Genomic DNA, 12531 nt, shown 5'->3' with positions numbered 1-12531 from the left:
ACTTGGGTTCTAATTATGGAAGTTTTCATCATTTTCATTGTTCTTTATTATTACCCTTCCCACTTTCTCCATATGCTTCCTCAAGGGTGAAATCCAAACAGGATCTAGTATTATTTTGCATGGGTTTCAGTTCTTTGGAGTGGAGCCTGTGGCTTACCTGACCCTAAATGGGAAACTCCACTGGGCCTGACCATGGATGGAGAAAAGAATGAGAAAGGAAAAAGGACTGACCGGGCCCTCCCCAACAGAATGTCAGATCTCCTGAGGCGGGATGTTTAGCCAGCATCCCAAGGGCAGGGGTTTTGTTAACCCTCCTTTGTATCTCTACCTAACACTTCTACTGTCTTCTTGCTGAGATGGTGTATTGTATAATATATGGTGCCTTCAGCAAATACATGGAGACAGAGAGTAGATTTGTGGGTGCCAGGGGCTGGGGCAGGGGATGTGGGAGATGACTGGTAACGACATGAGATTTCTTTTTGGAGAGTGGAAATGTTCCGGAATTATAGTGGTGACGATTGCACAACCTTATGAATATACCAAGAGCCACTGAATTGTATACTTTAAGAGGATGACTTTTATGGTAATATGAATTACATTTCAGTTAAAAAGAACTCAACTTTGCACTAATAAGTTCTTTTATAACTGTATAATAAAAAGAAATTGTAACAACACAATATATATATAAAGCCTTAGAGTTTATGAAGCACTTTCTTTCATCACAGTATCTCCTTTATTTCTTAAAGAAAGCTGGTGTGAGGACTGTTTTACTGTGCCCATTTTACAGATTAGGAAATCAAGTCTCAGAGCAGTTAATTGGCTTGCTCAAGTTAGTAGCATAGCTGGTATGTGGCAAAGCCAGGACTCAAACTCTGGCAGTCTGCCTCTTTGAAGCCCATGTAATTCACACTGCCTGTGGATGGTAGGTTGGAGAAGCAAGCACTAAAGGCTTTAAAGGAGTCACAGAATATGACAGGAAAGGATCATGGGGAGCTTCAGTCTCATCCCTCCATTTTTATGGAGACATTGAGTTGCAAAGAGTGGAACACTTGTCCTTTGTCATAATAGTAGAGAAATCAAAGTCACCAAAGAAAAGGATTTTGAAAACCCAAGTAGATTAGAATCAGCCTTTTCTTTTTTTTTTTAATTTTTTATTTTTTCTTTAAAGATTTTATTTATTTATTTGAGAGAAAGAGAGAGAGAGAGAGAGCACATGAGAGAGGGGAGGGTCAGAGGGAGAAGCAGACTCCCTGCCAAGCAGGGAGCCCGATGTGGGACTCGATCCCGGGACTCCCGGGTCATGACCTGAGCCGAAGGCAGTCGCTTAACCAACTGAGCCACCCAGGCGCCCCTAGAATCAGCCTTTTCATCTCTCTTTTCCAGGCTCCTGAAAAGGCCAAAGAGGAAAGAGAGGGAACTGACCTTCCTTCTACTGTGGACTTCATTGACCTTGTTTTACTCCTTATCCTCAGAAACCCTGTGAGATAGGCATGTTTCCATCTACAGATGTAAAAGATGGCAAAGCTGAGAGAGTTTGAGTATTTCTCCCCACGTCAAGTAGCTAGTAAGTTGTCGTTGTAAAACTAGGATTTGATCCTGATCTTCTGATGCCAAGGCTAGATCATCTCATCATACACAGATAGGCACCTAGCTCCCAGATAGTGTGGCTGGGTGGGCAGGTAGACATCTGCTTCCTCATCTTTCTACACCTCCTGAGGCACATGCTACATTAAAAATGGTTGACCTTGGGGCGCCTGGGGGGGTGCAGTCAGTGAAGCATTAGACTCTGGGTTTCAGCTCAGGTCATGATCTCAGGGTCATGAGATGGATCCCCACTTCGGGTTCCGGGCTGAGTGTGGAGCCTGCTTGGCTCTGCCTCTCTCTCTCTCTCTCTCTCTCTCTTTCTCTTTCTCTCTCTCTCTCTATCTCCCCCACTCCCCCCAAAAAAGAAAAAGAAAATGATTGACCTTCCCAGTGAGAGGAGTGGGCCTAAGTTGGAGAGGCTCTGCTTCATGCTAGGAGGACGTCATGCCCAAGTCTGCTCAAGGGTGAGGACCTGTGCCTGTTACCGAGGGGAAGGGACCCGTATGTTTGCTCTTTTTCCACCTCCCCCTGAAAAATATTCATTTGCAATGGTCCTCCTACTTTTAAACGGAATTGCTGCCTTCAGACTTTCAAAAGGGGCCAGAAATCAGTGGTTTTGGATACTAAACAGGAAACTCAAAGCCCTTTCCGTTCCTTTGAGCTGGCTGGAAGGGCTGGGCCTGGACTATTACTTTCCTTTAAAGGACAGAAGAAAAGTGTTGTGTAATTTTTTAAAAAAACAAAACAAAACAAAAAAAAACGCTTTCCTGGAGTCCTGAACACCAGCCTCGGTTGATACACAACATGAAAAAGAGCTGCCTTGTTGCCTGGCAGTAATGACAGCAAACAAATGTGTCTGACAGTCTGTTTGGGATCTCCTGGTCTGAAATTCTGTTTGCTTCATTCTAATTGCTTCCTTAACTTCCTTTCAGTCTCCCCACCTTTGGTACCACCCTCACTCAAGGGAGTGCCAGGCCGTGCCTGGGTGTGCCAGGCTGGGCCGGGCCTCACAGGATACAGTGACCCGGCCGGGGCTATTCTTGTCTGTGTCTATTTGCAAGATGCCTGTTGTTCCAGTGGCTGTTTTTCCCATCATAAATGTCGCCTTGGCAGAGGCCCAGTGTGGAAGCCATGGTGGAAGAGCTTCCAGAGTTCTATCCTAGGGAATTCAGCTGCTCCTGAGTGCCAGGCTGAGCCAGCAGGTTCACTGTTACCCAGGAGGGTACCTGCCCTAGGAGGTCGTGCCTCCAAGACAGCCCTTTGCAGTGTGTGGGCCTCAGCCGGCGCACTTTTTGTGGAACAGGCCTGGAGGGACCATAGTGGCCCTGGGCGGCACCTCTGGGCCTGGCTGGCATTTCTCTTCTCTGCCATGTGTCCTCCCCATCCCCTACTGTCTAGGAATTCTAGGCTATGCCAGGCTGGAGGAAATTACTCATAGACCCTGCCCTGAAGCAGACAGAAACGCCCAGAATGGCCCCCAGACTTTTAAAATCACCTATCCCTACTAGTAAAATGTTTGAGTATATACTCCTAATATATGGACACTTATAAGTGGTATACACATACTACTATGGAATATGTACATTATAAGCCTATGTTCAAAGAAATGTTAATAATTATAATTTAGAAAGAAAAACAATTTAAATTGTTTTTCAGATCTTATTGAAGCTATGTGATTTAATACACTCTTTTAAAAAAATTATTGGTTTATCACTTTCTGATACAGTAATTCTAAGGTATGTCCTAATGATATTTTTCAGTACTTTATCTTAACAATTTCCCTTGCTGAAAAGTTCTTACAAGAAAGGTAGATTCAAATGCAACGTTAGCATGTTTGTGCCTAGGAAAATCATGATCCCCATGCTCCAACCCATTTACCCAATTACACAAAGGTTTTTGCAGGACTTGCAATTGCTCTTTGGAATACTTTTGAGTACATTAGGAAATTGGTCCTAATTGTGTAAATACAGAAATACAGTGTACAGATGAGAGATTGTAGAGATGGCTTATTTTTAAATTTTTATTGGATTTAAATTTTCTTTAATTTTACAAAGTAAAATTCACTTTTTGGTATACGGTCCTATGAGTTGATAAATACTTGGTCTTGTAGCAACCCCCATAATGAAGATAACAATTCTGTCTTCCCTGTTACTCTTTGTAGTCAAATTCTTCTCCTACCCATAACCTTTGGCAATCACTTACCTTAGCCTGATGCATTTCAGATTCATCCATGTTGGTATGTGTATCAACAGGTGGTTCCTTTTTATTGCAGACCACCATTATATGGGAGGTATCATTTTATCCAATCACCAACTGAGAGACATTTAGGTTGTTTCTAGTTTTGGACAATTAATAATAAAGCCGCTCTGAAAACATTCTCCTGTAGGTTTTTGCGTGAGCATAGGTTTTCATTTAACTTGGGTAAATGAAACCACCGAGCTCTTGTCCAAAGTGGTTATGCTGTTTTGCAATGTATGAGAGAGTTCTGGTTGCTACATATTCTTAACTTGGTTTTGTCAGCCTACAAAAATTTAACCATTCTAATAGGTGCATGGTGATAGCTCACTTTTTTTTCTTTTTTTATCTTATGACTACCATTTTATTATAAAGGATACAACTCAGGAACAGCCAAATGGTAGAGATACATAGAGCCAAAAGATGAGAGTAGAGTGGAGGGTGGAGCTTTCATGCCCTTTCAGGGCACATCACTCACTGAGCACTTTGATGTGTTCACCAACCTGGAAGTTCTCAGAATCTCATTGTTCCAGAGTTGTTTTGTTTTTGTTTTTGTTTTTAATTTTTTATTTAAATTAACATTTGGTGTATTAGTAGTTTCAGAGGTAGAGGTCAGTGATTGATCAGTCTTGTATGATACCCAGTACTCATTACGTCACGTGCCCTCCTTAATGTCCATCATCCAGTTACCCCATCCCTCCACCCCCCTCCCCTCCAGCAACCCTCAGTTTATTTCCTATTATTAAGAGTCTCTTGCGGTTTGTCTCCCTTTCGGATTTTGTCTTGTTTTATTTTTCCCTCCCTTCCCCTATGATCCTCTGTTTTGTTTCCTAAATTCCATATGTGAGCGAGATCATATGATAATTGTCTTTCTCTGACTTATTTCGCTTAGCACAATACCCTCTATAGTTCCATCCATGTCGTTGCAAATGACAAGATTTCATTCCTTTTGATGGCTGCATAATATTCCATTGTATATATACACATCTTCTTTATCCATTCATTCATCTGTCGTTGGACATCTGGGCTCTTTCCATAGTTTGTCTATTGTGGACATTGCTGCTATAAACATTGGGGTGCAGGTGCCCCTTTGGAACACTACATTTGTATCTTTGGGGTAAATCCCTAGTAATGCAATTGTTGGGTCATAGGGTAACTCTATTTTCAACTTTTTGAGGAACCTCCATACTGTTTTCCAGAGTGGCTGCACCAGCTTGCATTCCCACCAACAGTGTAAGAGGGTTCCCCTTTGGGGGCGCCTGGGTGGCTCAGTCGTTAAGCGTCTGCCTTCGGCTCAGGTCATGATCCCAGGGTCCTGGGATCGAGGCCCACATCGGGTTCCCTGCTCAGTGGGAAGCCTGCTTCTCCCTCTCACACTCCCCCTGCTATGTTCCCTCTCTTGCTGTGTCTCTCTCTGTCAAATAAATAAATAAAATCTTTAAAAAAAAAAAAAGAGGGTTCCCCTTTGTCCGCATCCCCACCAACATCTGTGGTTTCCTGACTTGTTAGTTTTAGCCATTCTGACTGGTGTGAGGTGGTATCTCATTGTGGTTTTGATCTCACTGTGTTTTTAATTTGCACTTATCCCAGTGACTAGTGATGCTGAGCATCTTTTCATGTGACTGCTTACCATCTGTTTATCTTTGGTGAAGTCTGTTCAAATCTTTGGCTCATTTTATTTTTTATTTAAAACTATTTTTGAGGTTATTTTTTGAGGTTTTTTTTTTTTGGCTGGGTATACTACACTTTATTGATGATACATGATAAGGTAGGGCTCCCCGAGTCCCTCCCTTTCTTCGGGGGTCTGGGATGTAAACTGTCTAGAGGTCGTGAGATTCTCAGTGTGTCAGGGGATGAGTTGGGGCAAGGACTCCCCAGCAGCTGAGGGCCTCTCTCTTCCTCTTGCTCTCCCTGGGGCTGGTTGTCCAGGGGGCTTTTACTCCTTGGAGGCCATATAGACCATAAGGTCCACCACCTGGTTGCTCTGGCCAAATTCATTGTCATACCAAGAAATGAGCTTGACATACTGGAACATGTAGACCACATAGTTGAGATCAGTGAAGGTGTCACTGATGGTGACAGTATCCACTTTGCCAGAGTTGAAAGCAGCCCTGGTGACCAGGTGCCCAATATGACCAAATCCATTTACTCTGACATTACCATTGTGTCTCGGGGATGTGGCTGGCCCTGCACCAGAAGATTCTGATGTCTGACGAATGGGCTAGGAGCCGAGAGCCTCTTTTGCTCATTTTAAAATTGGGGCATTTGTTCCTTATTGTTGAATTTTGAGAGTTCTTTATATATTTCAGGTACAAGTACTTTGTCATATATGTGATTTCCAGATATTTTTTTTCCCAGTCTATGGCTTAACTTTTCTTTTTATCGGTTTTTCAGAGTAAGTTTGAGATTTTGATGAAGTTCAGTTTAGCAGTCTTTTTCTTTTATAAATTGTTTCCGGGGCAGGATCTAAGAAATCTTTTCTAACACGAAGATTTCCACCTGCATTTTCTTCCAAATATCATTCGTTTTGAATCAATTTTTTGTATAGTCATGTCAATTCTAAACTACAAACATCATATAAAACGAATACATTGCCAGATACCAGTTCTCTCCATAGCATAAGTTCCTTTTGAAAAGAAGTTACATTCTCATTCCCTGTTGAAATGTCACCTATTCTTTAAAGGGACAAATTTTTGTGGGTTTATTCTTTTGGAAAATATTGCAGAATAAGAGTACCATATGAATGTCAAGCTCCTTTTTACAGCAAAGGCCAGAGAGTTTGGAATGCTCATCTTTTTACAAAAGGAAAATGTATAACTTCTTTACATTTTTAAGTACTTTGATGTAAATGAACCTCTTCGTGGTGAGCTATCCTATATATACAAAAAATTGCAAGGATCCTACTGTTTAAATATCCTGTTTTTTAGATTTTATTTATTTTGGGGGGGGGGAAGAGAGAGAATGAGCAGGGGGAAGGGGCAGAGGCAGAGGGAGAGAGAGAATCCTCAGACTCCCTGCTGAGCACAGAGCCCAACGTGGGGCTCAATCTCAGGACCCTGGAATCATGACCGGAGCCGAAATGACCAACCGACTGAGCCACCCAGGAGCCCCAAATATCCTGTTTCGTTACGTTTTGTTTTGTCTTAACTTAAGGTTAGTCTCATTCTTGACATCCTGTTGCACAGAAAACAACAGTGTTCACGATAAGCTGAAAGCGAAGACTGAAGGGCACCGCTGTCACACCACACACGTGTACAACGAGAGCCCCACACTTCCTTCTAGATAACCTGTGCACACATGACACTAACCCAGGGAAGATCCCAGTGGCAAATCTCTGACTGTTTAGTGAAACCATTTTTTTTTTTAAGAGAAAAATATAAAAAGGAAGGAAAGAAAGATAAAAGTAGATTAAAAATTTGGTGTTTTTTTTTTTTCCCCTACCCTGATTGTCTTATATACCTTCTGGGGATGCCTCTACCCTGGAAAGTCTTAAATGCTGCTTCTCTCCCTATATTCCCAGTTATCTCTAGGTATAGCAGATCTGTGTTTGTTTGGGAAATAAATACCTCGTCCTGTTATAAATGGTAGAGCTGTGTTGCTTTGTGTTATCTTCCTGTCTGCTTTCTTCTAGAATTTATTTTCCCATAGCCTCATTCTTCTAAGCTCCAAACTTGAAGTTTATAACAAATGTTTCTTAGAAGATGACGCTCCTGATTATCCATAATGCAGAACCAGGAATCATAAAAGAATATAATTTTGGAGCTGTAAGGGGACTTGGGAGGTTGACTAGTCCAAATCCCTTATGAAAATAAAAAAATACAAAGGAATTGTGGTTAAATCCATAGAATGGAATACGATTCAGCAATAAAAAGGGAATGAGCTTTTTTTTTTTTTAAAGATTATGTATATTTATTTGAGCGAGAGAGATGAGGGGGAGAGAGGGATAAGCACACGCCATGCTGAGTGAGCAGGGAGCCGGACGTGGGGCTCAGTCTCACGACCCTGAGATCATGACCTGAGTTGAAACCAAGAGTCGGAAGCTTAACTGATGGGACCACCCAGGTGCCCCAGGGAATGAGCTTTTGATAAAATGCAACAGCGTGGATGAATCTTGGAAGAATGATGCTGTGTGAGAGAAGCCAGACAAAAAGCACTACATACTGTGTGATTTCACTTATAAAAAACTGGAAAATGCAAGCAACAGTGATGGCAGTGGGTGCCTGTGGATGAGTGGGAAAGGAGTGAGGAGGGGAGGGAAGGCAATAAGGTGAAGAGGGACGCGAGGAAACTTCTGGGTATGACAGTCGTGATTGCGGTGATGGTTTCACAGGTAGATACAAATAGTGCACTTTACATAGGTACAGTTTACGACATCACTTATACATCAGTAAAGCCACTTAAAGAAATAAAGGAAGTTAGAGGCAGTTCACCTGTGGAATAAATATTAAAGGCCTACAGTATACCAGACTCATGTGCTCTGTGCTAGGGTTTCAGAGAGAGTGAAGCCTTGGCCCATACCTTCCAGGGAGCTCCCCATCTAGTGAGGTTGTTAGAAAATAAACATATCAATTAGATCCAGTATGTTAAGTGCTAAGAAAGAGGCACAGACAGGGCACAGGAGGAGTCCAGAACATGGGGGCCAACGGGTACCTCTTCTGGGGGGAGGTCAGGGAAAGCCTTACGGAAGAGAGCAAGCTGAGCTGAGGGTGGAAGAGCCTTCCCATCTGAGGGAACGTCATGGGCAAATTGGTGAGATGGCAAGTTCCAGGGAACTGCGTGTGGTTTGGCCTGACTAGAGCAGAGGACGCTATAGCGAGAGAAGGGACCGCAGAGGTTGGTGGGGCCAGACGGTGAAGCTTTGGCTTCCCTGCCAGTGCTTGGGTGTCTTTGTGCTCCAGGGTTGAACTAACAGGTTGTCTAAATCCATAGTCTGTGTCACAGGGACATTGTCTCTTCCAAACACTTGGCATAGACCTCCAGGTTTTCAAGGCTGGGACACACCTATTCCTGCTTCATTCAGCCTGGGAGTTTCTTCTGTTCCCCAGGAATGTTTCAAAACCCAAGGGAAGAGCTGGTTTAGGCCTGAGCAGCAGCTGGGGAACATCTGCTTGCTTCTTGGAGCTACACCTGGGAGCACAGGCCTTTGGTGCGTTTGCCTGTTGGAGGCAACCAACAATCCAGCTGCCCCAAAGGCAGCTTTTTCCACAAGTCCGAAATCTTGCCTTTCTTTCTGGCTGGCGGCATTGATCCCTGAAGTCCGGTATTTCTGACAGTGGCTGTCTGGTGTGCAGTGATCTGTGTCCTGTCTGGTTCTCTCCTACCCTCTGGTCCTCTGTTAACTAGTCACCACTGGATTTCTCCAGCCACGGAGTAATAGAGGTCATGGGAGAGTCCCTTATTTTATTTGTTTTTAGAGTGGTTTTCGGAGAAGACTAGGACGTTGGATCCAGAGTACGACTGTCAGACCACATTAAAAATGCAGGCAGCAGCGGTATGCGGATGGCTCATGTCAGCCGGACCTGTCGATGTCACCAGAGGAGGGAAACACGGCAAGGGCCTGTCTTAATGGAAGTGGATGCCAAACTGCATGGCAAGCCCTGGCTCACGTTTCTCCAGCTTCTGCTGCCCTTGAGCCGGAAGAGAACAGCTCATATTGAAGCTGGGATTTAAAATGGGATTGCTGCTTAATGAGTGTTGCTGTGATCTAGAGATCAAGTTGCTTACACCTCAAAAGGAGAGTGCCCGTGCTCCCAGGCAGGAGGACTGTTACTCTTAACGGCAGTTAGGATCACAAGACGTGAGAAGTGTAGGTTTGGTGGTGTATTCTTTCTTGCCTTGGGGATCCTTTGGCATCTTCTCGGGGTTGGGCCAAGAGGGCAAGCAAAGGTGCCCCCATTGATTTCCCTAACCACCTCGAGGAAAGCTGTGGCCAGCACAGATGCCTGAAATAAGTAGGTCCAGCAAAGGCCAGTGTGGATTATCTTGGGTGGATTAATAGAACAGACGGTGTCAGGAGGGAAGAAGTTTTCAGTGACATTGTGGAGTTTGGTTTTTCTGTCTTCTCACCTGGGCTGGTGAAAACAGTCCAAGTGTGGGCTGGCCCAAGCTCTGTGGCTGTGTTTATGCTCTCCTCTTGTCCTCCCTCATGCTAGCTGCCAGCTCGACTACTAAATGGCTCAGGGCCATTTTTTTTTTTTTTTTTTTTTTTTTTTTTTGCTGTGTCAATCCTGGAAGGTTGTCATTGTTGTGATTTAGGGCTGGTTTCCCGACTGGGTGGATGAAATGGATATCTAACTATCAATTTGTTTCCTTGCATTTCAGTCGTTCCAAGGAAGTCAAGGACGAGCATACCTCTTTAACTCAGTGTGAGTGTCTCTGGTACATCCATGGTTTGGTGCAAATTTTGTCGGGGGGTGGGGGAAGCAGCACTCAGTCATAATTAAACAATGGCCCCTGCCCCCTCTGCGACAATAGAAACCCTGCAGAACATTACTATCCACATTAGGTAGCCAGTTATCTTTGGGGAATTTTTTTTGGGGGGGCAGCATCTTTGGCTAAAAATAATATATTTACTACCCACAGTAGGCACATCAGAGGGCTGTAGGCTCATAGGGAAGACGTTGAAGTGCTTCCGAGAGCCTCATCATGGAGGCTTCATAGCCAGGTCTAAGATGAGTCATCCGGGAGGAGAGGAGGTCGAACAAAAGACATGGGGATCCACTGCAGGAGCTGGGGCTGGAGGAAGAAGCCCAGGTAGTGAAGAGCCTCCCCCACTGCAGTCGCGGCCTGTAGGGCTCTCTGTCACTGCTGGGCACATCCTTTGTAGCCTCTTACCTGGGAAAGGAAGGGGGGACACTCACAGAAGTGTGATGAACTGTGAGAATGACAATCTCACATGTTCAGCTGGAGATACTACGGGGCTCATTCATCCTTGTAATCAGGAAAAGACTGTGCAGATGTCCCGTTTGACATCTTCAGCTGCATTCAGTCCTCAGTAAGCTCTGAGCTGAGGACCCGTGCTCATGGCTGTGGTCTTCACAGTGTGGCCATCCATTGGTCCCCTTAGGTCACAAGATTAGAAGCCTTAGTTAGAAACCTTCCAAGCAAAGTCTCAACCATACAGACTATTTTTCATAGACTCACTGAATCAGAACTTGCAGATCTCAAATGCATTTCAATGGAGATGTTTCCACGTGGCTACCTTTTGGGGACTGTTATCACTTTTGGTCATAAACAACGCCCTTCTCAGTGCCAGCTTCCCTTGAGGCATCCGTGCTCAGTTACTTTCTCGCTGCAAGCTCTGCTTGAACGACCAAGGATGAATGTGTGACTAACCACCCTTTCTCTCTCTCTGTCCCTTGGCACAGAGTTAATGTGGGCTGCGGGCCTGCAGAAGAGCGAGTGTTGCTAACAGGACTCCATGCAGTCGCAGACATTTACTGTGAAAACTGCAAAACCACTCTGGGCTGGAAATATGTGAGTACTGAGGAGTCTGGTCGGTGGCGAGAGGACTGTGAGGGAGTAACCGAGAGCCTCGTGCTGGAAGATTGCTTTCTTCTCCTGGCTTCCTGTGACCTTGTGGGATTATCTTCATCCAGGAACAGGCAGTGGAACCCGAAGAGCTGTTCCTGGCACACTCCTGTCTACCACACTCATTCTTCCCTTTTCTCTGACAGTCCCCTTCTCCTGCTCATTCCTTTGCACCTGCCCCTGAGACAGACAGATACACATCTGCTTTACAGTTTAATTAATAATAATAGCAGCACATAACATTTCCTGACATCTTACTCTTTCCAAGCCTATATTATTTTATTCACTCTTCACAGCTTCCTTGGTGGGTAAAGCTTCCTTACCCATCCATAAAATAGGGATGAGGAAACGGAGATTTAGGGAGGTTAATAGTATATCTGATGTTATCCAGCCATTACATGGCCAAACCAGGATATAGGCATCCAGGAATCTCACTGCAGAGCCCATGCTCTTTGCTCCAGTAAATGTCCCCAAAACATTCCTCAGGTCCTAGGCCCTGTGCTAGGCATCATCAAACATGTTAATTAATGTCCTCTGTTAGATAGAGTCATGGCTGGACTCTCCCTAGTGGACATTCGTTCCTTCGCTGTTTAACGCAACAAATATTTTTAATGTCTTGATACCTAGAGTGAGCAGTCCTTCGCCACGGTGAGAGGAGGTATAGATGATCCGTGAAAATAAACTTTTGTTGTTATTGCTGGTAGATATATTTCTTATTGGCAGATATTTTCACATGCTTTTTTCTGCCCAGTCATGGTGGGGATGTTGAGTCTTCCTGGCTCTGGGAGGACAACTTATTCCATGTAAAATGCCATAAATTCCCTGTCCTGTCAGTTGCCCAGGGTCAGTGTGGGGCTGGCTTATATGACCTGTGGTTAGTTAGCTTGTTTGTTAGCTTGGGAGAGCCCGGAGGAGTTGTCAGAACTGCCCGCAGAGTGATGATGATGTGTCAGTGTAGGTTTGTTGATTGTGAAAAACACACCACTCTGTGGGACTCCAGGAATGGGGGAGGCTGCGTGTTATGTGGGAGTGGGGAGTACAGGGGAAACCTCCTTGCCTTCTGCTCCTTTTTGCTGTGAGCCTAAAACTGCTCTAAAAACATGAAGAAATCTATTTAAATAAAAAAGATGTTGAGCAAAGTATGATTCCATTTAACCGAAGTTCAAAAATGTGTGAATCTTA

General features: G+C 44.2%; 1 protein-coding gene across 4 annotated transcripts in view; it reads left to right on the top strand.

Moving 5' to 3' along the window:
• YPEL2 (yippee like 2) overlaps window positions 1–12531 on the top strand; it is a 70662-nt gene that overhangs the window by 50968 nt on the left and 7163 nt on the right. For 3 of the 4 annotated variants that reach the window (XM_027625361.1, XM_027625358.2, XM_027625359.1), the window contains exons 3-4: window positions 10141–10184; window positions 11187–12494. In XM_027625361.1, coding sequence (XP_027481162.1) covers window positions 10141–10184; window positions 11187–11589 — 447 coding nt within the window. In that variant the 3' untranslated portion in view covers window positions 11590–12494. Of the gene's footprint in view, window positions 1–10140; window positions 10185–11186; window positions 12495–12531 lie in introns of those variants that run through there. The other variant, XM_027625362.2, reaches the window with a different exon arrangement.

Source organism: Zalophus californianus, chromosome 16 (assembly GCF_009762305.2).
Source record: "Zalophus californianus isolate mZalCal1 chromosome 16, mZalCal1.pri.v2, whole genome shotgun sequence".
NCBI lineage: Eukaryota > Metazoa > Chordata > Mammalia > Carnivora > Otariidae > Zalophus > Zalophus californianus.
Note: the sequence above shows the minus strand (reverse complement) of the source record. Positions and strands in the feature narration are given on the sequence as shown.